The 24078-nt window shown below is 34.8% G+C and overlaps 1 protein-coding gene across 1 annotated transcript; it reads left to right on the top strand.

Annotated features, from left to right (window-relative positions):
- Window positions 1–397: 397 nt before the first annotated feature.
- Window positions 398–24052, top strand: LOC110458960 (transforming growth factor-beta-induced protein ig-h3-like). Its single transcript, XM_021510956.1, has 13 exons — window positions 398–594; window positions 1482–1720; window positions 3114–3300; window positions 5211–5312; window positions 6836–6955; window positions 7865–7984; window positions 12240–12308; window positions 17714–17905; window positions 20253–20467; window positions 21406–21598; window positions 22132–22233; window positions 22713–22820; window positions 23477–24052. Exons 1-13 carry the CDS (start codon window positions 435–437, stop codon window positions 23572–23574), a joined length of 1905 nt encoding a protein of 634 aa, XP_021366631.1. The 5' UTR covers window positions 398–434; the 3' UTR covers window positions 23575–24052.
- Window positions 24053–24078: the final 26 nt, after the last annotated feature.

The following is a 24078-nucleotide window of genomic DNA, read 5'->3' on the forward strand; positions in this document are numbered from 1 at the left end:
GATTAAAGATGCACGCCATAGATATAGACTATTAAAGTTAAAAAATAATAAACATCTAACAAGTAAATTTCACAATTACTAAAGGTAATGTTTGGTATACAACAACTATAAAAATGTTTCAAAAGTTAAAGATCTAAAAAGGTTAACTGTCAAAGTGTACTTCAATTTTTTCTTGTGGGTGGCTACACAAAAGCGTAATATATTACAGTATTTTCCCTAATGATGAGCAATGCATTATTTAATTTGTGCTTGGTCGTGAATATTTTCCAGCTTTGTAAACTCAAGACAAACTATTTGTAAAATTATTGATATAACTTATCAATTTATCTACTTAAACGGCTGACTGATAACAATGTACCTATCTGTGACGTCTATGTGTTATCTTAAGTATCTATAAATAGACATGACATATGTGTACGAATTAATTTAGCATCATGGCCTACCTGACTGTGGTGATCTTTCTGCTCTGCACGGCATCCTTTGCTAATGGAAAGTATGACGTAGAACTGCCAGATCTGGCGGCCAATGTCGGGGCTACAGTTTTTGCCAACTTCATCAATGTGGCGAGTCTTGGACAGCCCCTGTCTGCACCAGGTAAGCACTTACCTGTAACCGTTTTATTTTATTTTGTTTTATTCAAGAAAATAAGACAGGTATATAACAGCAGGCATATCCTCTATAAACTTCTTTGGGTTAATGTACATTAATCTTATATCAGATGGAAACGAATTCAAACAATCTACTAATACATACAACATCCGTTAGGTTATCATCTTTAGAAGGACACCATCTTTAAATTTATGACGTCACGTATAATGTCCTAAATGTCTTATTTTATGAAGTCATAAGTTAAAACGTTATTAACTGTTCTTCCTTTACATTTACAGCAAAACCCGGAATTCAAATAGTTAATATATATATCTTAAAACGCCACCACAACATAGGATGATTCAAGCAAAAATGGCTGCCTAGAGGTTAACCTACCTCCCTTCTTTTTGAGTAAAGAACATCATCGTTTTAACAAAAACACGCCCAAAAAGCTTTAACACTATCTTACAGGCATGTGTCCGACAAAGATACATGTGTATATTTATAAATCACGTCTACAACATACAAATGGTCATCAAAATAAATAGATTCGCTTCTACCCGAACCAAAACTAGTATAAACAATGTTTTTGCGGCGTAAGGGGAGATGTTGGCACAACGACGGATATCATGTTTAGTGCAGGAGACGTGTGGTTTCATTTCTGGTTTATTGTGAGGGTTCATTATTACATCCCATTGTTAAGGTTTTTCATCCAATTCTTGGCTTTTTAAATCAATTTTTAGTTTTGATTTTGTCCTTGTGTGTAGACTTTGTGGTACCTTTTTTTAAATATCTAACTTCATCAAAGAAATCAGATCAATAACACATGTCTTAATGTGGCCGTTGATGATGCAAAAATATAAACTCCAAACAAACATGTATTCCTTTCACAGGTCCTATGACGATGTTTGCTCCAAATAACAGCGCCTTTGACAAGCTCTCGCCCGACCTTATGAAGTTACTAAACACGAATATGACCGAGCTGGTGAACGTACTATTGTACCACGTTTTAAATGAGGAGTTGAGGATTGACAATGAGACACAGAACGACATGTTGGTTGGTACTATATATGGACCGTCTGTCAGGATAAACGTGTATGACGTGTACAAACAATGGAAACTCGTCGGCAAGGTACTCAACATGTTATTTACTCACCAGCAAGGTATTCATCACGCTTTTTACACATACGCAAGGTACCCAACACGGTTTGTACTCATCGGCACGTTATTTGCTCGATATGCGTGCGTAACACTAAGAAGATCCGCTAACGAGTGTTAATTGGATGTCATATATATCTGGAACCATGGTACTTGGCGTTTCTGAAGGGTAAGCGTCTTCTGATTTATTGAAAATATCCGCCATGTAAATCTATGTCAATCAAAGTAAATACCACGCGCTCAGATTTTGAAACGGGATAGAGACAACGAAACATTAACATACACTAATGAGCATACAAATACACTTTATTTTCATAAGAAATACAATGTATTATTTTTAGTTACCTGATATATGTGTTATAAACAGGCAGGTACTGTATTTATAAGAGGTATAATATCATATAGAAATAGGTATGTGATTTACGCCTTGGAACAATTAGAATTTTATATATCTCTGTTATTGTTTGGCAATACCTAACATTTGGCTTTGATGTTGAACGTTATCAGTATAATGTGTTCGGATGGAATACCGTGCTGGGTGTTTTGGGTATGGTATTTCAGTGAGATAGCACTATAAAGTCGGCATCAGATCTGCGCTATCGCAAGGAAGAAAAAGCATCAACATACCCTGCCTCCCGCACACATACATTACAAACATTGATGCACGTCCTTAAATGACCCTATCTGTTGATGGGATATTAAACATTATTAAACCAAACCAAACCCAAACCTTGGAACAATTACATTCTATTAGTAATCACTAAAGAGAGGATATCGATGCATAACCGGATAAGTATTGTTCTCCTTTGTGCGATGCCATATATCAGCACTGTTTCCCTCTGGAGAACTTAAAACTGTAGAAATAGAACGGAACTGTAGACAAAAAAAGGAAAAGTACAAAAAGCAAGGTTTCCTTCTGGGGAAAGTATCAATGTGCAAATAATCTACTGCAATACTCCATGCTACAAATAACAGTTTCCTCGGAAGAAGGTACTAGTAAGTTAATACACAGGTGTGCTATTCCTTTGTAAAATGCTTCTCAGTAACAGTTCCCGAAGTAGACTGTACAATAATGTTCGGAGCAATGTTCCCTCGAGAAAAATTCAGTGTGCAAATAAACAGTCGCTTCGTTCTTCGATAAATACTAGTCGATTACATGTTTAGTTATGTAAAGAGAAGTCAGTCAGGTATAATACCTTATTGGAACAATATTATACTGACATAACTCTGGTGAGAGAAGAACCAATGTTCATATAGACAGATACTATATGTTTGCAGCAAAACTATTCCAGCACGGTGTATTTGCAATATGTCATTTAATATATTTTAGTTAACGAATAAATCATTTTTTTTCTTTAATTCACCAGGTTACGACTGTTTGTGGGAAGGTTGTCCTGAGTGCGGACAACGAGGCCGACAATGGCGTTCTGCACGTGCTCAATGGCGTCCTGTTCCCCCCACCCGGCACAATAATGACAGCGTTACGCAAATGTCCAGAGCTGACCATACTAACTAAAGGCGTAACAGATGTAGGACTCGCAGACATACTGGACGGTATACCTTAATATCATTTACTCTTTACATGCGAAAATAACACACTTACGGAAAGGAAGGAATCCACGAGCTGGCCGATAATGAATTGAACTATAATGAATTTTATTTAAAAATAAAATTAGCGTCAGAAAAAAATATTATGTAGTGTCAATATTGGAAAGTTATTATGTTGTAACACATTTTTTTCAACAAAGAAATTATGAAACATTTACCTCTAATGGCCAAAACAACTATGTTTATAAACTAATTATAGGTTCGTATTTGTCACATTTAACTGAGAATACATGATATAACGTGGCTGGTACTAATCATGTTTATTCATGTATAAATAATCATGGGAATAATGAGAATTGATTTAACCTCTCTAAGATTCATCATAACTCTCTTAAATTTGCATACACATTTATTATGAACAAGTTTGCAAGGGTGACATTTTCAGTGAGAGTAGGGAAGTATAAACTATGCAAATGCCTTTAAATATCATCACTCGTTAGATACAGTGATTTATTATTATAATATATAACTGTCTATAATTAAACACAACCGTAAATATAAAACGTATAGAAACAATATGATAAAACGACCGACTTCACACTATTAGCTTTCACTCTTCACAGGGCTTTTCAGGTAAAAATGTATATATATAAAATTGTCTTATACAGTTTAAGTTAGTTTGTGACAGGTTTAATGGAGTGTATTTGTATATGTAAATTTGAAAGATTAAAAAGATATATGTGTATAGTTATGGTCATGTTTAGCGTAACAATCTGATAACATACTAGTGCACTTATTTTTTGCATGTTACTTTCCAATTATGTTTGTTAAACCATTTTTAACAATTTGTTGTAAATGTCAACAAGACTGAAACACTTCGGTCTGAATAGATACGAAATTTACAGGATATACAATATCTGGTATGTCTAGGCTGAAACGATTTTTCTTCTGCTTTAATTATAATAAATCTTAAATCTTTTCCTGATAAATTGAGAATTATTTTAGATTTATAAATCTGAATTCAGGACGCCATGGAAATTAAGTAACACTGTGGAAAGTTCATCGCAAAATACTATATAAAAATGCAAAAACAAAAACGCGCTGCAAAAAAACAAGGTGACTAGAAAGATTTAACACAAAGGGTCATTGAACTCGTTGAGTAAAGTCCTAACGCAATTTATCCAGAACGTCTTGTGGATATAAGTCACTTTCTCTATTAGCATAGTAAGACAAGTATGGTTGATGTTTACACCATTTTGGAATTATGATTAATAATACCGAAAACAATATTGATTTTTTTTACCAATGGTTAATCTGTTAGGAGTGGAAACCTATTGATAATTTCAATAGTATCTCAAATCATATAACCATATCTCTCAGATTTTTTTTTTTTTATAATTTGATATCAATACGGAGTAAGTGCTTTCAATTTTCCCTTTTTATTACACTGTTTTCATTTTGTGAGAAGCAGTTTTCTAAAACAAAATATATTTTTTTTAGATGTTTGTATATAAGGTTCAAAGTTTTACTAAATAATCTGTTAATCTTTGTTAATAATTTGTGACTAAAGAACATTTTCGTTTCGTTTAGAGGTTGCAGCATACCAATTTGAATAATATCATCTTGGCTCAGTTTATGGTAAAGTCAAAAACTCAATATAGTTTCCAAACAGAACTTGAGGGAGAAAAATTCCTCTTCTAAACTATTTACTTATGCATAGAGTAACTTTCATTCAGCATATCATTCCGTGTTTATGTCGAAGAAATAAACTTCATTTACAACTGAAGCAGACCTTTCAAATTTATCAATGTGGGTACACTTAATTTAACTGTCGCGATTATCTATTAAAACACTAACGTAATGTCATGAAAAAAAGAAACAAATTTATTGATAAAGTATTGGATTTTGTTTGACAGGTGATGGTCCACTTACAATATTTGCGCCGACCGATGCCGCCTTCAAGAAGCTACCGGCAGATCTGTTTGAGAAACTGATGTCTAATAAAACGGCGTTAAAAGGTATGGGCGATCAATATTGGAGAAACTTTTGGCTAATAGGATGGTGTTAGAAGGTATGGGCTGTCAAAATTGGAGAAACTGTTGTGTAATTGGATGGTGTTAGAAGGTATGGGCTGTCAAAATTGGAGAAACTGTTGTGTAATTGGATGGTGTCGGAAGGTATGGGCTGTCAAAATTGGAGAAACTGTTGTGTAATTGGATGGTGTTAGAAGATATGGGCTGTCAAAAGTGGAGAAACTGTTTTGTAATTGGATGGTGTTAGAAGGTATGGGCTGTTAAAATTGGAGAAACTGCTGTCTAATTGAATATTGTTAGAAGGTATGGACTGTCAAAATTGGAGAAACTGTTGTGTAATTGGATGGTGTTAGAAGGTATGGGCGGTCAAAATTGGAGAAACTGTTGTCTAATTGGATAGTGTTAGAAGGTATGGGCTGTTAAAATTGGAAAAACTGCTGTCTAATTGGATGGTGTTAGAAGGTATGGGCTGTTAAAATTGGAGAAACTGCTGTCTAATTGAATATTGTTAGAAGGTATGGACTGTCAAAATTGGAGAAACTGTTGTGTAATTGGATGGTGTTAGAAGGTATGGGCGGTCAAAATTGGAGAAACTGTTGGCTAATTGGATAGTGTTAGAAGGTATGTGCTGTTAAAATTGGAAAAACTGCTGTCTAATTTGATGGTGTTAGAAGGTATGGGCTGTCAATATTGGAGAAACTGTTGTCTAATTGAATGGTGTTAGAAGGTATGGGCTGTCAATATTGGAGAAACTGTTGTCTAATTGGCTAGTGTTAGAAGTTATTGGCTGTCATTTTAGGAGAAATATAGGATGGTGTTAGAAGGTATGGGCTGTTAAAATTGGAGAAACTGCTGTCTAATTGAATATTGTTAGAAGGTATGGACTGTCAAAATTGGAGAAACTGTTGTGTAATTGGATGGTGTTAGAAGGTATGGTCTGTTAAAATTGGAGAAACTGCTGTCTAATTGAATAGTGTTAGAAGGTATGGGCTGTCAATATTGGAGAAACTGTTGTCTCATCGGATGGTGTTAGAAGGTATGGGCTGTCAATATTGGAGAAACTGTTGTCTAAATGGATGGCGTGAGAAGGTATGGGTGGTCAATATTGGAGAAGCTGTTGTCTAATTGGATGGTGTTAGAAGGTATGGGTGGTCAATATTGGAGAAACTGTTGTCTAATTGGATAGTGTTAGAAGTTATTGGCTGTCATTTTAGGAGAAATCACTGTCTAATATGATGGCGTTACAATAAATGTAAAGGCAATATTAAAAAGACTGCTGGTATAAAAATGACTTTGGATGGTACAGACCTTAAATATTGTTTATATTGTTAAATTATTTGTTCTTTACGATATGTCCATTCTTCTGTCCATTACTTAGTTATTTACGTTTTTCTATCCTTTATAATTTGACAGTCAGTCAATGAATATTTCGGTTATTTATTATCTGTCTGTCAATATTTTAGTTATTAAGGTCTTTTACGATATGTTTATCCGTCTTCTTTCTTCAGAGGTGCTGACATACCACATCTGCGTAGGGACACATTTCACTCAAGGTTTCTTCGCCAAGCAATATTCAAATCTACTACAGACATTGTCCCTTGGCTGGGTGGCCGTTAACACTACGGAAAGTAAGCACAACAAGACCTTGTCCCGGAATCATCAATAAATCCTACACTAAAATATCTTATAAACACTCAGAAATGTATATTTAATAAGTCTCTCTTTAGAAATACCATCTTTCTGACCATGGTTAAAATATACACTAGAAACCTATGAAATGTACTGTATATCATTAAGATACACGGATTTCACTGTTGCCATTAAGATACACCGATTTCACTGTTGCCATTAGGATACACGGAATTCACTCTTTATTTGAATGATGATCAATGGTTCATAGTAAACGCTACAGCGGTCCCCTGGTATTTTGTTATCAATATTCTTTTTTTTTAAATTATTAATTTCTCAAAATAGCAATTAGTGTTTTTATCAAATTGTAATTGATTCTCACATAATACATTTGGAACATTAAGTACACGCTTTAGTGCAATATGCCCCCAACATGTTCTTGTGAATATCAATCTAAGACAATATTTTAATTGCCGGAAAAATATGTGTCAGAACTTTATTCAAGGTTCGACTTTGAAGTCTAGATGGCTTTTTGATTCTTGTGCATACAAATACTGTAAACATATTACCGTTTCCTGGTTGATGGACGCCTAGTGAAACATGACTGTATAGACAGAATCTTTGAAGGTCATCCTTATTTTCCATAATTTAAATTTGTAATGTAATTTAAATGATCTTAGTTCTAAAAAGATGTGTTGTTCTGTCTATGTACAGCTGAAGATTGGATAAAACTTTCTGTGCCTGTTTCAGAAAGAAAATACAATAATTCAATTTATAAATTAATAAAAAATAAATAAACAAATACAAAATATTCATAACACATAGCATAATATGTAATAGAGTAACCTTTTAACCTTCATAATTTTGTAACACCTGTATGTAACTTTCACTTGCGTCAATCATTTCAGCCTATTCCTCGGTGAACAATATAAAGATTGCTTACCGGGACATCAATGTCAGTAATGGGGTCGTGCATGGCATGGACACCGTCCTTCTACCCCAAATACCGCCGGACGAAAACGAAGAATAAGGTCACATTACACCATTTATTGCGGAAACCCAACGTCACACAAGATCAGATGCTCATAACAATTGCTTGTAGATCATTTGTTTACAATAAAAAAAAATCTTGATCGAAAGTCCAGTTTTAATTATTTTTATTCAAAAGTTTTATCTCGATTAAATATTTTTCATGTACCAACATGTGCTCTGTATATCTGACGCTGTGACTGCACTAACTGAAGACACATCAAAACTTAAGAACAACAAGGTTAACAGAAGAGACATCAAACCAAAAGGGAGAAATAGAACTGTCATCCGGAGGATAATTAATACCCCCCGCAGATCCTGGTAGTATATACGTCATCGACAGCTATCCAGACATCTAGACATCTAGACAAACATGGCGATATTCCAGTAACCCCTCCTCTTCGTTGAGGGGGGTATTCCGTCTTTGCGAACTGCAGAGTTATCTTCTCTTGTGATCAGGTATTGATTGTTACGTCATTTGTTTGTGAGAGTAACGTCATCAATATTTGACGGAATAACAAGGTGAACTGAAGACACCAAACCAAAACCAAAAGAACAACAAGGCGAACAGAAGAGACACGCAAACAGAAGGACAACACCAAACACTCCACAAAAAATACAGGAAGAGTAAGTTTTTAAATGGTACAGTAGTCCGTGTGCTATATCATTCGTTTTAAATGATAGCGGTGTTGATGTGATACATCGTTTTTTAACGAGACTTTGTTTAGTGCAAATACACTAAATCAGCTCAGAAAAGTACAGTCTTGTCAGAAAATCAAAATACAATAAAAAATACAAACTTAAAAATAAAATGCATACATCAAGTAATGTCATACCGGTGATTAAATACCATGGTGAAAAAATAGAATTTAATCCAGGCCAATGAATAATTAATTCTGTATTAATTTGCTATAAGTATTGTCGGGTCAATATACACCACTCAGTTTTTGAAATCATTCGTTTCTACATTGATTTAACTGGGATTTATACCAGATGTATATACTGTTGTCCAAAAAGGACGATGTGTTTGTATGTAGATAGATAATTGTCTTTCAAGAAACGTCTCACTACAGTGATATAGGATATACAACGTATAAGTGTAACACAAATTTGATAAGTGAGGATAAGCTATCAAATAAAGTGTTGACACAATATTGCTCCCTATTTACATTTATAATGTGTATATATACATGACTTTACAGATTATCTATATATTATTGTAGTACAACATAAACATACCACACTATAAAGGATAAAATGGCGATGTTCTGTTTTATCATGATATTGTGACTATCTTTGGTATTACCCGAAAAAAGAATTTATGTTATCTGACAAAAGGGATGAACAAAGGATAACATCTACAAACCTGGCCCAGTTGGCGCAACATGAGGGGGAAACAGAGCTTTTAAAACTTCTACATTCATCGGAAATCGAACAGATATTGACGAAACAAGGCATTCTACACAAGGAACTATATTTCTGAAGTACAGATTCAGACTTGAAGTGGGTGGGAGGACTCGAACGGGGGAGGGGCAGGGAGACTCGAAGAGAGGGGAAGATGCGGTGGGCGTGTGGTGGGCATGGTGGGCGTGTGATAAGGAGGGTCAACTTTTAATGTCATAATCTATTTAAGTTGTATATCGAATATAATCGGGTCTAAATTTAGTCCGAGAATTCTTCACTACCTTTTCTTTTGATGATGTGTGATTCTGATATGATAATAAATGACCAAATGACCAAAGTGTTTAGAAATAAAAAAAAAAATTGTATGCATAAATATAATTTAAACAGAACTGCTATTCATCTGATTAGAATAATTATATACATTACATGAATTTTGAAATGTAAAGGATAATTATAAGAAATTAACAAAGAAAAAATACCGAAACAAAATAGTCATTCATGCTAACTACAAATCTTATATGTTTTTGTCAAATTAATTTTTATATTTTCAATCTTACATGATTTAACTTCAGTCACAATTTTACATAATTTTACCTTCCACACAATCTCACATAATGTAACATTGCACACAATCTAACATTTTTACAGATGTGGCTATGACGTTATATGGACCTACAAAAAAGGCATTCATGACTATTTTCTCAGCTATGTTGAAACTGCTGCAAACGAATATGACGTTCCTGAAGGAACCCCACCGGTGCCACCTCCTCAAGACCAAGCTTCTCGCAACTAATTTCACAAATGAAGGAAATTATCCTTAAGTCGGTCAGCGGAACACCTGTTCGTATTAACGTCTACAACCTATTTAAATCCCCTCATAACAGACCTACAGCGCTACCGATATGATTTTGTTTGATTGATATTGGAACTGGTAAAACTTATTCCTGATGGGCTTAACGGCAGCTTAACGCAAAACAATTTAATGCAAAACTAGAGTTGTCTGTAGAAGGATCCATAATGTTCTTCTTACGACAACGGGTGCTCACTGTCTACACAGACAAAGTGTTTACCAGAGTCTACACCATGTGAAATACCTACCATACATAAACGGACAGAGAGGATGGAACAGACATAAAAGGGTACTCGTAATTAATCATATAAAACATAATTATGTCGGTTGTACGGTTACACACAATATCATCTGATAATTACATTATTTCATGATGTTAATCGTATGTTTATTCATAATCACATAAAAACAGTTTACCATGATTGTTTTGTGGTGAAGGAATGGTGTACTTGATACCAAGGAGGCTCCCATCCTCGATACACAGAGCGTAAGTAATATGTCATAGCGAAATTGAAGGCAAGCGGCTAGATATTTTATTGGTCTCAGGTAAAACCAATCGCTAAGATTATACCTGTCCTTTGAAGATTACAGAGGAGCGACACCCGACTTCAAAGCCACTCAATTTACCGTTACGCGACCGACATATTCTTACGATGTACGTCAAAGGATCAATCTAGTCTTCTCGTCTCATTCACGAGGTGGCACACACTGAGGTTTCGATTTTGCTATGACATATTCCAGGGGTGCACAGAGCGAATAGATATCTCTCGAGTATTGAGGATTGGAGGCGCCCTGGTCAGAAAATATCAAGACAGATAAGAAAAGTAATATAAAGGCCATCATTCTAAAACTTTTCTCATACCTTCGCGATTATCTCTATCTGTTTCAGCTTTAAAACAATTTTAGAGTCATCGTATTTGATTTGAGTTATTTTAGTATCGGTGTTCAATAAAAGGGTATCAAGTAATATATATGTATTTATTTGTTGGATATGCGAGTACATTTTTTTTTATCGCAGATCACTACAAAAACATTGTGTGTATGCTTGTTTTAGATAATATCAACTAAAAGGAAAAGGGTGAAAAAAAGCATTATTCATGAAATTAATTTATTCAAACTACATATCAGCCTATTAAAATACCTGGTATACATGAATCCAAGTTTTTGTAAGTAGTATTTTTAGAATCAATACGTTATACCTTCTGTAACACTGTTGGTCTAATGACGTGAATGATAAAAAGAAAAAAAATCCCCTCTCCATCACCTACATAAAGTAGATTAACAAGCCCAAAGAAATCGGACCAAAAAAAAGAGATTGATATAGGTAAAAAAAAAGTAATCTGATAGTCAAATCATTGTGATGCAGTGCCTAGGTTTTTTAAAGGCTATGTATGGTTAATCTATTATATAACAAGAATCAATAGTGCTGTATATACTTTGTGTGCATGGTATTTATAGCAGTTATATCAACTTACATTGTAAATACGGTGTATTCATTGTACAAACACAGTTATAATCTCTTCATACACTTCATATCGTGTTCACATCTTGCACGTAACTTAAGATACCTAACCCTAGTAAAAATGATGTCGCCCTTTCAGCAATATCATTCCCATCAATACATCATTCTGGTTTAAATATTTGTTTATGGATCTAGTTCTGATTAAGTAATTCCTTACGTGTGCAATGGATGTCGGGTAACCAGAGATTCTCTTGAAGGGATAAAGAAAGATAACTCGTATTGAATCTTAACTACTTGTATTAATTACATTCGTATAAAAAGGGATTGTCAATATATATATATATATAGGACATATCAACTTGAATTGTATTTTCTTATTGATCGACATTTAGCCATGGTTTATTGGAAAACCGCATTTTTTTGGGGGNAATACTCAAAATCATTTTATAAAGAAATTGTCAATAAAATCCGTCGTTACATCAATAATGATGTGCAGGTAGCTGAATTATTTACTCAACACTATTCATTATTTTTACAGCCTGCGGCACTGTCAATGGTTACACGATGGACTATCCAGACATCAGCGTCACTACCGGCGTTGTCCACGGCATGGAGACAATGCTATTGCCCAAAACACCCTGATAGTGCTCACTCTAATGAAGCGTTAATGCCACTTTTTGGGTGTGTCGTTTTTGTGTGCATATGACATGTTATATACTTATTAGAATACAAAAACGGGGAAATATCAAATATCTTGATATCTCACCAAAGAAAATAACGGCCGGTTTGCTCTGATATATATATATTGATATATTGATAAAAATATAAAATTGAAACCATAACTCGTCTACTGACGATATATATTGAATGTGTTGCGCTATTTCTGACAAGGCACGTGCATAACACACCATTTCGTAATACACATTTTTCCGTCGGAAGCGTCAGCGCTCGAAAACCATTTACATAAGTTTCAAATCGAAGTATTGCCAAACAGTCAGAAGATTCTCAAAGGTTTACAAGTGGATTGGCAGGTGGGAAGAATTCAAACAGGGAAATAACTGTCCTAGCAGCCAGAACGCTGCACGTATTCTTCAGGGATACCCGGTAGACATGGAGGGACAAAGCATGAAATCGAGCGAAATATTTTTTATGTAATTAGAAGCAGTAACGTGGCTAGCATGTTTGTTTTGTGGCACATAAATAGTGATTTTTTGTTATGTCAATGGGCATTTTTTTTCGGATAGAATTCATGATTTATTCCCATGAGTTGATGCGCTAAAGAAGAGATCATTAAGTTACTGGTTAGTTATTTCTTCTAATGGGGCCCTCCGCGGGATAATCGTGTGATGATATATGGTAAGACTCTTTGCACTCTAGGACAGAGTAATAAAGTAATCGACTCACGGCCACGGCGTTTAAAACACACTATCTGTTATAAATATTATTTTCGAGCCCAGTAAAGTAAAATGATTTTGATCATATAATCGAAATAGAAGCAAATATTATTAATAAGCAACATTATCTCAAATTAACGGTCCAGGGTAGACTGGCCACTGTCTCTAGAATATTAAATAATTAAGAAAAGAAATTAACTCTAATAATTTTGATCACTTGGATGTCTGATTCTAACCTAGGGGGAGGTAAGCTAGTAGTAAAATGCAGCTGAGAAATTCTTCAAAAAAACTTAGGGGCTGGTAGCCAGTCTAGATCCAGGGTGATAATCCATGAGAAGGAAGGACTCAAATCAGTAACCGAAACGCATCACTACACCAAAATAGTTTTAAATCTTAAAATGTATCAACCATTCAGGGTTGACCATGATGTAGACTTAGAATGCATAGCAAAGCAACATCTTTTTCGACAGATGATTAACTCACGGATTCAAAAATCATCAGAAAGATGTATGTCAAACTAAAAAATAGTAATTTGTTTCAGTTATTTAAAAATTGCACGTGGGGCCAGGGACAAATGCCTCATGTTTCAAAACACAGGAATAAACCCAAACTAAATAAATACCTGTTTTTAGTACAACTTCCAGAGGTCATTTATAAAGGATTAAGGTACCAGCAGACTTGTTAATTTGAATACTGGCATGTGTGCAAATAACGTAAAATGATAAACAATAAATACTGGGAAATTAGATCAGTTTTAAAACGAATAACATTTTTTGGTTTCAACAGTAAAATACAGCATGATGCACTGTACAGAAGGCGATAAGAAATTGCGCGAATACATTTCTCTCTCTTGGGATTCTTTTACCAACTCGGCATCGATATTCTTTATTTTCCTCATTTAAAAAAAAAAACCAATATGATGCTTTAATTAAGCATTGAACTGTTTTTGTATGATATTTATGATCTATTCGAATGACACAGCTTTGCAAGCAAAAAACATAATGCGCGCTAGCGCATGATGATTTGGTGGGTTGCAAAGCTTTGTCATTCAAATAGATCAAAAATATCATACAAAAACAGTTCAATACTTATATTTACGTTTTCTCTGCCTCTTATGTTCTTTTTTAACTTATAATTCATAATTAAAATTAAAAATGCCCGCCTTATCGACAGTCCACACAATTTCGTTCAATAGTTTGAACAGCGTATTGTCGCGTGCTGATTGGCAAACAAAGTAGTACTTTGACATTTTAACAAACACTTCAAATTTATTCCACAATTTAGTGTCAATACAATTGCGTATGATATGGTTATAGGGTGATTTCAGTTTTTCAATAGAAATCTGAGCTGAAAGATTTGAAATTGTTTCGATTTTCCCCCCGGAACGAATTTCGCGCATGGATAAATACAGTGAACACCGTGAATGGGACCTTGACCTCCACGAGGGAGTTATTTTTGGAAGTTAATTCGAACTTTTCTCTTTGCTCGTTTTGTGAAGAATCCAGGCGTGAATGTATTTGTTGATTGTATGGGAACCCGACAACAATCGGTAGATTCTATAACAGCATCGTTATTTGACATGTCGTCTGAAACTGAGGAACCGTGGATCCGAGACGCGTGAAACTGATAGCGTTTGAAGTGAGTGATCTAGCGACGGAGCACAGGTTCGTTACAAATGTCTGAAATGACGAATGTTTATGTGTGCTGTGACTCATCAGTAGGTCTGTAACATATGTGTCAGTAGGTCTATAGAATATGTGTATTTCAGACATTTATAACGAACCCCTGTTGATCAGTGCAGTGTAACAGACGATATTTCTGATAAATTGCACGAGCGTTAAAATTGTTTCCATTGCCGGCATTGGTGTTTTCTGCATTTTGTACGATATTGCAGACCTTGGTTTTGTTTTCGTTGTAATAAAAGTGTTTTTTATTCTAATTTTAATTTTGCACATAAAGTTACAATGACATTATCAAATCTCACAATGCCCAGCGATATTTCAGCAGCCGTCATGTTTATTTACATTGGATATTGTAGTTCCGGTCAGTGTTGTAATTAATACGCTAAGAATTGTGTCTCGTGCGGCATGGTAATTATGGCTCGTGCGGCATGGTAATTAAAGTCCCATCAACGACACAGCTCTCAAAGAGGCTATATAGTGACAATGCCATGCAAATGTAAATATATACTTTTGAATTGAGTTTGTGATATAAGCTACCATATGCCACATTGATAATAAATTACAATACAGAAATAGGTGTAAACGCACTGAGTGACTACGTATACTGTCACCAGAAATTCTCTCGGCCATGATCATCTACTAATTATGTTTACAAATGGAAATGTCTCGTTCCGAAATCTTCACGTGACGTTATCCGCGTTAACTGGTCTTTCCCGTATAAAGTGAATGGTCAAATTTAACACTTGGTTTAGACTATGAATATGGAGATAATGAGGGAACATTACTGAAAGTGAAGACAACATGTACATTCAATAATGAAATATTGTTTTTCAGCGTGGTGTTGCTTTCTTTCTTTAACCGTTATATTGAGTGGCAATGTACGTATAGCATGTAAGGCCTTCCCTGCTGCATTATTGATGATTTGAATGGAAAATGCTGATGGACCTTTCGCAAATACAGACTAATATGTAAACCAAGTTTAAATGCACTCTGCTTAGAAGGGCTTATAGAATCCACCTACAGAAATATGTGAATTTTCCTATAAGAGTCCGCCCTACAAGTTCAGCATACGTGTAGAAGGTGCCCGAGCGCAGAAACTGATGACGTCATACACTGAAAAACTAGGGAATTCCCCTCCTACACGTACCCGTAAAGTTGCTAAACCTCTCTATTATGTTTATCAGACATTTATTTACATAGTTTTCTCTCATGCAAAATCAGTTAACTATGACTTCAAGATATCGACATCTACAAACGGAAAAGTCAGCTGATTTTCAAAAATATAGTTCAGATACTATTTTATAACCATCATCACACAATAGGTGTCAGCATAAAAAGGATCGAATAGTAAGTTATAGTAGAGTTTTGTATTATCTAAAATACGTTTGAAAAATGTCAATCTTCGAATGGTCAATATTGATATGCAGACTATGTAGGGAATGTTTTGTACTAGAAGATTTACTGAATACAATGTATCGCATGTCTTCTTTGACTTTGTGAGGACTTTTATATAGATTCAGCTGAGTTTAATCCATTTATAATAGAATACACGTTAAAATGAAAAATCTGTGAAAATAATAGTAAAAAAACTAATCGTTAATTTTAACTATACGTTATCTTAGTTAATCCCCAAGTGATGTCGTTTAAATTTTGAGTCATGTTATTTATGATTAAAAAATCATATAAATGTCAATTATTACTTCACCTGATATCCAAGTTTTACTTTCTACACAAACAATGTACGTATTTAACATTGTCTGTGTAGAAAGCAAAACTTTGATATCACATATTTCCAAACTGATGAATCTTATTGAAGATTTTACCTCACCTTTCAAGTTATTAATACCAGAAATATTTTGTTTAAGAACAGTTAAAATGTATTCATATTTCACATATTTCCAAAGACAATTCATTGTTCTACTTGAATTTTAGTTTTTCAGTATATTCAGAAATTTAGTTTTGGCGTACGAGTTGTTTCCTTTGGAATGTTTGGTTGCAGCAAGACAGTTATGCCAAACATGTAGTTCTAATGTTTTGCCAATGCTCCCACGCTCGACTTCATTGGAAGTGATATTTCTAGTAACAACCTGTCTGAATTATTGTATTGCTTTCTTAAATCGAACCTACTTATGGCTCATCTAAGACGTGTGTTTAGTAGAGTTCTCCTTCATATAGTTTTCATGGTAAAGCAGTATGTGTTCAGTTTTGATAATAAAAGTATAAATAATTTATTGATGTTTAAAGACATTGATGGCATTTTTCTGCCTTATAATGTCCCGTCTTCATACTAAACAATATGAACAAAATACAGAAATGAAAAGTGGCTGCGTAACTCACTTTAAGAGAAATATTTAAGGTGGATAGATTTGTAATCTCAAGAAAGGTGAGTAACATAACAATCAAACAAAAGATTATCACATATCATGTATGACTTAACACTTCTTGTATAACACAAAATGAAGAAGTCGGAAAGGCTTTAAGAAATGAACTGTGGACCCTTTCATATACATTTAATAAAACATGTCAACACCATAAAAAGTGTACTTTAAATTAAGGTTCAACAGGTTAACGATTCGGGTGTTTTACTAATGACCAATCACAATCATTCTGAACGCTAACATAGTTAAATAAACCACATATCAGGAAACGAACAGCTGTTTGTGAAATTTGATTGAATGTGTTGCGCTTAAAAGGAGGAAGCTTATTTCTGGCTGAAACTAATCTACCTGTACAATAAAATCTATTTAAACGCTCAGACAGCTGTTTACAATTACTTGTACCGTCGAGTGTGTGTGTTTATGTGTGTTGATCGGTATGTGTGTGATGATAAGCGTGCGTGTGACGGTGAGACTTCCTTCTTGTAAGGTCGCTTATCTACCCTGTGTTTAAAAATGTCGGCCATGTGTGTACCTGAGTATTGACATGACGTGAGATAGAAAAAGTGACAATGTGGAGTGTAAGTATCGCCATTCTTTTCCACACGTTGGTCATCCTACTGGTAGCTGGACACCAGTTAATGTACCTGAGGGACAAGGTGTCTCTAGTCCAAACAGCCATAAATGAAGGGGAGTCTGTACTCGTGACGTTGGCAAGTCAGGCTGGACTGGACGATCTACTGGCCAAACCAGGTAATTCATAAACCCCCTCATCTGAATAGACTGGTTTGATAATCGCATTATAATATGTATATATAATAGACTTGCGCAAGTCTATCATATGAGTTAACATTCTGATTTTTTCTTTACGGTAGATAAGGGACATTTTATAAGTAACATATATAAGGGATAATTGCAATACCTAACCTCACAATGATTTAATTGTTATTACAAAATACATCTTCAACTTCAATGAAACACCATATTCTCTGCAGAAATAATGCACTAGCACTCCCCTTACTAAATAAATGACATCGATTTATATAATATAACTAAGTTACCCAAACAATGATTATATATTTTGTTAAATTCACTTCTTATTATGTAATTGACACATCATACGTAATACGTATAACATCAAAGTTATAAACTAGTTGTATTTTCTCAAATACTCATTGATGTAACACTGAAAACACAGTTATAGAGACAGTTGTATAAAATGTCAAGAACATTTTGCTACCTAGTGAAATGTCCACCTGTGTAAACCGGTAGATTGTATAACATTATATTAGTGTTTAATATAGAGCAAGTACAGGTAGCAGGGACAATCCTGGATTTATGATAACAAAGTGATACGGTTATACATTGTGTATCTTTATGATCTGAGGTCAAATAGAGAATAAGTAGTATGATCACGGGACGTTGTTCTATTTACAACTTTGATATATATGTATATATTATAGTATATCAATTATATCTTCTTGTATAATGATGTATATGTACATGTAACTGTTCTGTTTCACTGTGTCTTGAAAATGGAGCGGAACGCTCATTAAATTTGACAACCTAAACTTGTCCACACTGTTGGAATTACTTCTTTGCCCCATATAATATTTTAAGTAATTCGTATCCTACGGACATACCTCCATTAGGATTCAGTGTTATATGGGATTTTACCGTCTATATTACTTCTTTGACCCATATATATATTTATATAAGTATACATTTATATAAGACAAAACACGAAGACTATAAGCTTTTGCCCATCTTGGGGCTCTTTAGCCTGAAGAGCCCCAATATGGATGAAAGCGCTAGCGAATTATAGTCTTCGTGTTTTGTTTTATATATATGTTTACCGTCATATGGACATTTAAAACTATTTATCGCTATGTACATTGTATATATATATATAGTGATGTACAAAATGTAAAAACTCAGACGCAATCCTTAAATATCTATAACTATATATGAACCTTTTACCTGTAATGTTTCTGAACGTAATCTATGTAATGTTAACATATATAAATGTCATATATATATGTATATGTATATGGGGCAAAGAAGTATGTATATGTATATGTATATGGGGCAAAGAAGTATGTATATCTATATGTATATGGGGCAAAGAAGTATGTATATGTATATATATATGTATATGTATATATATATATGTATGGGTCAAAGAAGTAATATAGACGGTAAAATCCCATATAACACTGGATCCTAATAGAGGTATGTACGTAGGATACGACTAATGAGACATTCCGTAGCAGATTGGAGTTTTTCACATTTACCGGGCCAGATTTCCAAATGCACATGTTGCACGTTTTTGATATCTCTCGTTGACTCACTTTATATGACGGTGCATCTTGCGCAAGAATAGGTCCTCTACATCAGCGTTCCTTGTCTGCGATGCTCTCAGCGTAATTGCTGCCTTCGACTGTCTTTAGCCGAGGGGACTATTGGTTTTATATAATAGCTATATTTTCAATTATAATATATCAATTCTATCTTCTTGTAATATGATGTATATGTACATGTAACTGTTCTGTTTCACTGTGTCTTGAAAAAGGAGCGGATCGCTCCGAAAATTTGACAACTTAAACTTGTCCACACTGTTGGAATTACTTCTTTGCCCCATATATATATATATGTATATGTATATGCAGTGTATGTTCAGCATTTGGGTATCATCTAGTACTGCCAGTGTATTTGATCTATTCTGTGTACATGTATACCTGTTTTGTTTTTATTAGTTTCAATATCTTCAATCAAAATCACATGCTGATGACTACTATATCAAACCAGAAACATTATTAATTCATTTCTTCTCCATCATATATTTTGATTTTTGTCAAACATTGAATTATATTTACTTAACTTTCATTTTTTATTTAATGTTTTCATTACATATTCATTTTTTGGCATTAAGGGTGTTATGTCTTCGCAACATTTGAGTACATAGACAAAGTCATTGATGATGATAATACCTTAAAGTAAAACGCGAGAAATGGAATTCGTACTCTTTTGCTGTCCCTCTACTCTTCTTTGAACTAATGCTGATCTTCCGCCATAAACATCTCCCCTGCCTTTCTCTTAGGTAATGTGACTCTGTTCGGACCAACTGACGATGCGTTCTTTGAACTTCCCATGGAGATCCGTTATGCCTTGGAGAATGACAATCTGACCAGACTGGCGTTCCTTCAGTATCACATAGTTAATCAGACTATTCACAGGTCTCAGCTGAAAAACGAGGCCACCTTCAACACACTCAGTGGGCAACCAATCCGAATCAACTTTTACCACAATAATACGGTATATTCTACAAACTTTAGTATTAAAATGCCGTAACTAATATCTAATTAGCAGCTTGAACTTGTAGCCTTTATGATACTTTAGGACAATTTATTTTCGAACAGGTAAATAACATTGGCACTTCAAGTTTCAATCAAACTGCCTATGAATACCAACTGAAACCAATGCTTCTTCTTCTTATATTCTGATTACGCGTTCTGTGATATTAATTGTCTAATATGTGTTTATTAAACGTTAGTATTTAGTCACAATTAGATGTGTGTATTGGTCATAGCAAACGATATGAACCTGAAGCCATAAAAAGGATAATTTAAGCAATCTTGCTACTACATTCACAGCACATATAGATGCCAAATGCTTTAAGGTTATTCATGCATAGTAATATATTGAAATATCATTGTTTACTTCCAGTTTAAGGTGTTTATTTGAGCTAAGCATATTAAATGTAGATCTCGTAGCACTGACTGTAACGAAATGTTATGGTTCGTATTAATTGAAAACATACAGTTAGCGTACGTTTGCATGTCTTTAAGGACTAGGTTTTTAAGAGCTAAGGTATGCACATTACGCTGAAATTGATTTACGTGAATGTATTAAACGAAAATAAAATTATTTTAATTTAAGAAGAACTTAACAAACATACACATTGGCTTTATTACACAAAATGGCGTATCATTGTCAATGGTTTGGTTTGGTTTTAAGGGTTTAAAGTGCTCTTAACAGCTGGGGTCATTTGAGGACGTACCACAACATAAACGTGCGCAATGTATGCGTGCGTGTGTGTATTTGTGGTGGAGGTATGATGGTGTATTTGCCACCTTGCGATAGCGCGGATCTGATGCCGACTTTAGAGTGCTATCACAAGGAAAAACCATGCGAAGGCACACGGCACAGTATTCAACTGTTAAAACAATTATGTTTGAATGTGTAAATTCCAGGTGGCGACAGCATCTGGTCGTCCTATCGACCTGGGAAGGGTCGACTTGAACGCGACCAATGGCGTGCTGAACGTCCTGGATGGCGTCATGCTTCCGCCCATCGGATCAATGGCGGACGGATGTCGCCAATCATCTCAGCTCAAGACGCTCACCACTCTTCTCATAGAGTCCGCTGTCATCAAGGATGTCGGCAGTAAGTGAAAGACAATATTCGAAATTCAAGGCTTCCGTTCGTGGTTCCCATAACCTCTTTACATCCTTGAAATATGTTATAATTAAATGGTAGGCACGCGAATAGCTATTTGATTGGTATCAGGTTAAAAAACCCGGATCAATGGCTACAGTTGTAGGGTTGGTACTGCACCTGTCCTTTGAAATGTAAAGAGGAGCGACACCAAACTTTGTAGCCTATTTAGTCTATTTAACAATTATGCTGTCGAACGATTCTTTTGATGTACATGAAAGATCAAATAAGTTAATTTATATCATCCGCAACGCGGCACGTATAAGTCGAGCCATCGGTTTGGTCATGACATAATCAAAGTGTGTAAGGAAGATATAAGTATCCAGAACGGAAACCATGGATTTCGAAGATTGTGATAGACATCGATTTTGATGCCATTTGGTACATACTGTTTTTTTCTCAAATTTCACGTTTTTGTTTTAGTTACTAATTTATCTATGTTCCTCGATGTGAAGTATTACTAATGTAATATGTTTTAACAGCACTGGGACCTCTAACGCTATTCGGACCAAGCGACGAGGCCTTCGCCAAGCTGCCAAAAGGAGCTATTGATGGCCTTCTTAAGAACACCACGGCACTCCAAGGTTAGAACATAACACAACATGTTCATTTATAAGTAAGTTGATATCATTTCCCCTTGAAAACAATAGAAATGTATTGATACTGTAGCAGAAGGTATACCACGGTTATGAAATCCCAAAAAGAAGAACAGATCATCATCAGAGTATGTTGCAGAGAGGGTGTCCTTTAATATACATGTATCGCCATTGGTTTTTTAATGTTACAAATAAATACAGCCTGCTTACAGTGATCTGTTATGTAACTGAAGAAACCGTATACATTTTCTTCGTTTTGATGTGGTTATAATACAGCACGTGCATATTTTGTTTGGTCTTGCCACAAATATATTATGTTTTCCTATTAATCTATTCACGTGCATGTTTTTATCTTGACACAGATATACTATATTGTCACATAAATCTAGTCACGTACATGGTTTGTCTCTGACATAGATATACTATGTCATCACATAAATCTAATCACGTGTTTTTTGTCTTTACAGAGTTGATGTATTATCACGTGGTATTAAACACGTACTTCCGGGCTGGCATGGAGACAGGATCGCTGAAAACGCTGAGCGGCAAATACCTCAATCTCACCGTGTCTCTGGGTAATAGCCTACAATTAAACTGTCATTGTTGTAATAAATGTATACAGTACCTACCTTGAAGCATTGTTCAATAATTGATGAAGACAGGCCGACACCAAATGGAAGATTGTTCGCCTCTTTCAATCAAGCAAACTAAAACGCATGAGGAAATCGTTTTGAGATTTAATCGCAAACGAACGTCTCGTGTTACATTGATTAAGGCGTTTCTTCACATGCAAGTGTCATTCATTATGATCAAAGCTCATGCATTCTTGTACGGTGTACTTAAAAAACTCACAAAAGGTGACAGAGTACAAGGCTTGCAGCTCCCGTGATGTAATTATAATGCATGTTTAGGGATGAATTTTGACATCTTGGGAAAAGATGTACTATTCAATTAAATGGTTTTGATATAAAGTTTTCATTATTGTAGAATCCTTAAATACAAAAGGTTGAAAATAGCATTTTACTTTGAAATCTTTAATTTTTGTAACGTATATCTTGAATTCTTTAACTAGGAGGAAACAGCTTTCGTATCACCATAGGTTTCGTTTCTTCAGTGTAAATGATTACGTCGACAAGCTGCAACTGTTTTAAAAAAAGAATTTATGACAAGCGTTCTTTCAATTAACACGTGCCTGTTAAAATAATATTTTCTCATTTGATTTTCTCTCCAGATGGTGTCAAGGTAAATGGTGCTAATGTAATATCCGTGGACGAGACTGTTTCGAACGGCGTCATTCACATGCTTGACACGGTGCTTACTCCGCCTTAGTTCAGGATGATGTCAATCAGTCATTATCTCCAATCAGACACTTTGAGTTGAAAAACAGGCGATAATGCCCACGTATGATCTCAACTTCCATGAACGCGTTGAGGTTTTAATATAGCTCAATGTCATTGATGTGAGCTGTGTGATAAAATTACATGTGCCAAATTACAGACACGATTCATTAAGACCTATTTACATGCAAACTCTTCAAAGGGATCGCCTGAAGATAACAAAGGACGGTTCTCGGTTTAACGAGCCTAGCTGAGAGAGAAATGTTTGACAATCAAACCTTAATTAAAACAGTGTGCAATAAAGCCCAATGCGGCACCTTAAATCGTTCGGCAATTGTCTTCTAAGCATGCATTGATTGGCGAACTGTGGGCAGCGAAAGACATTTAGAATATCTCCCTTCTATTGTTCTGAAGATGACCATTGATATCGTAATATACGTTTTCATTTATGAAACAATTGTATCAAAAAGGTTAATGAGTATGTGTTGTATAATCC

This window comes from Mizuhopecten yessoensis, unplaced genomic scaffold (assembly GCF_002113885.1).
Source record: "Mizuhopecten yessoensis strain PY_sf001 unplaced genomic scaffold, ASM211388v2 scaffold9875, whole genome shotgun sequence".
NCBI classification, from domain to species: domain Eukaryota; kingdom Metazoa; phylum Mollusca; class Bivalvia; order Pectinida; family Pectinidae; genus Mizuhopecten; species Mizuhopecten yessoensis.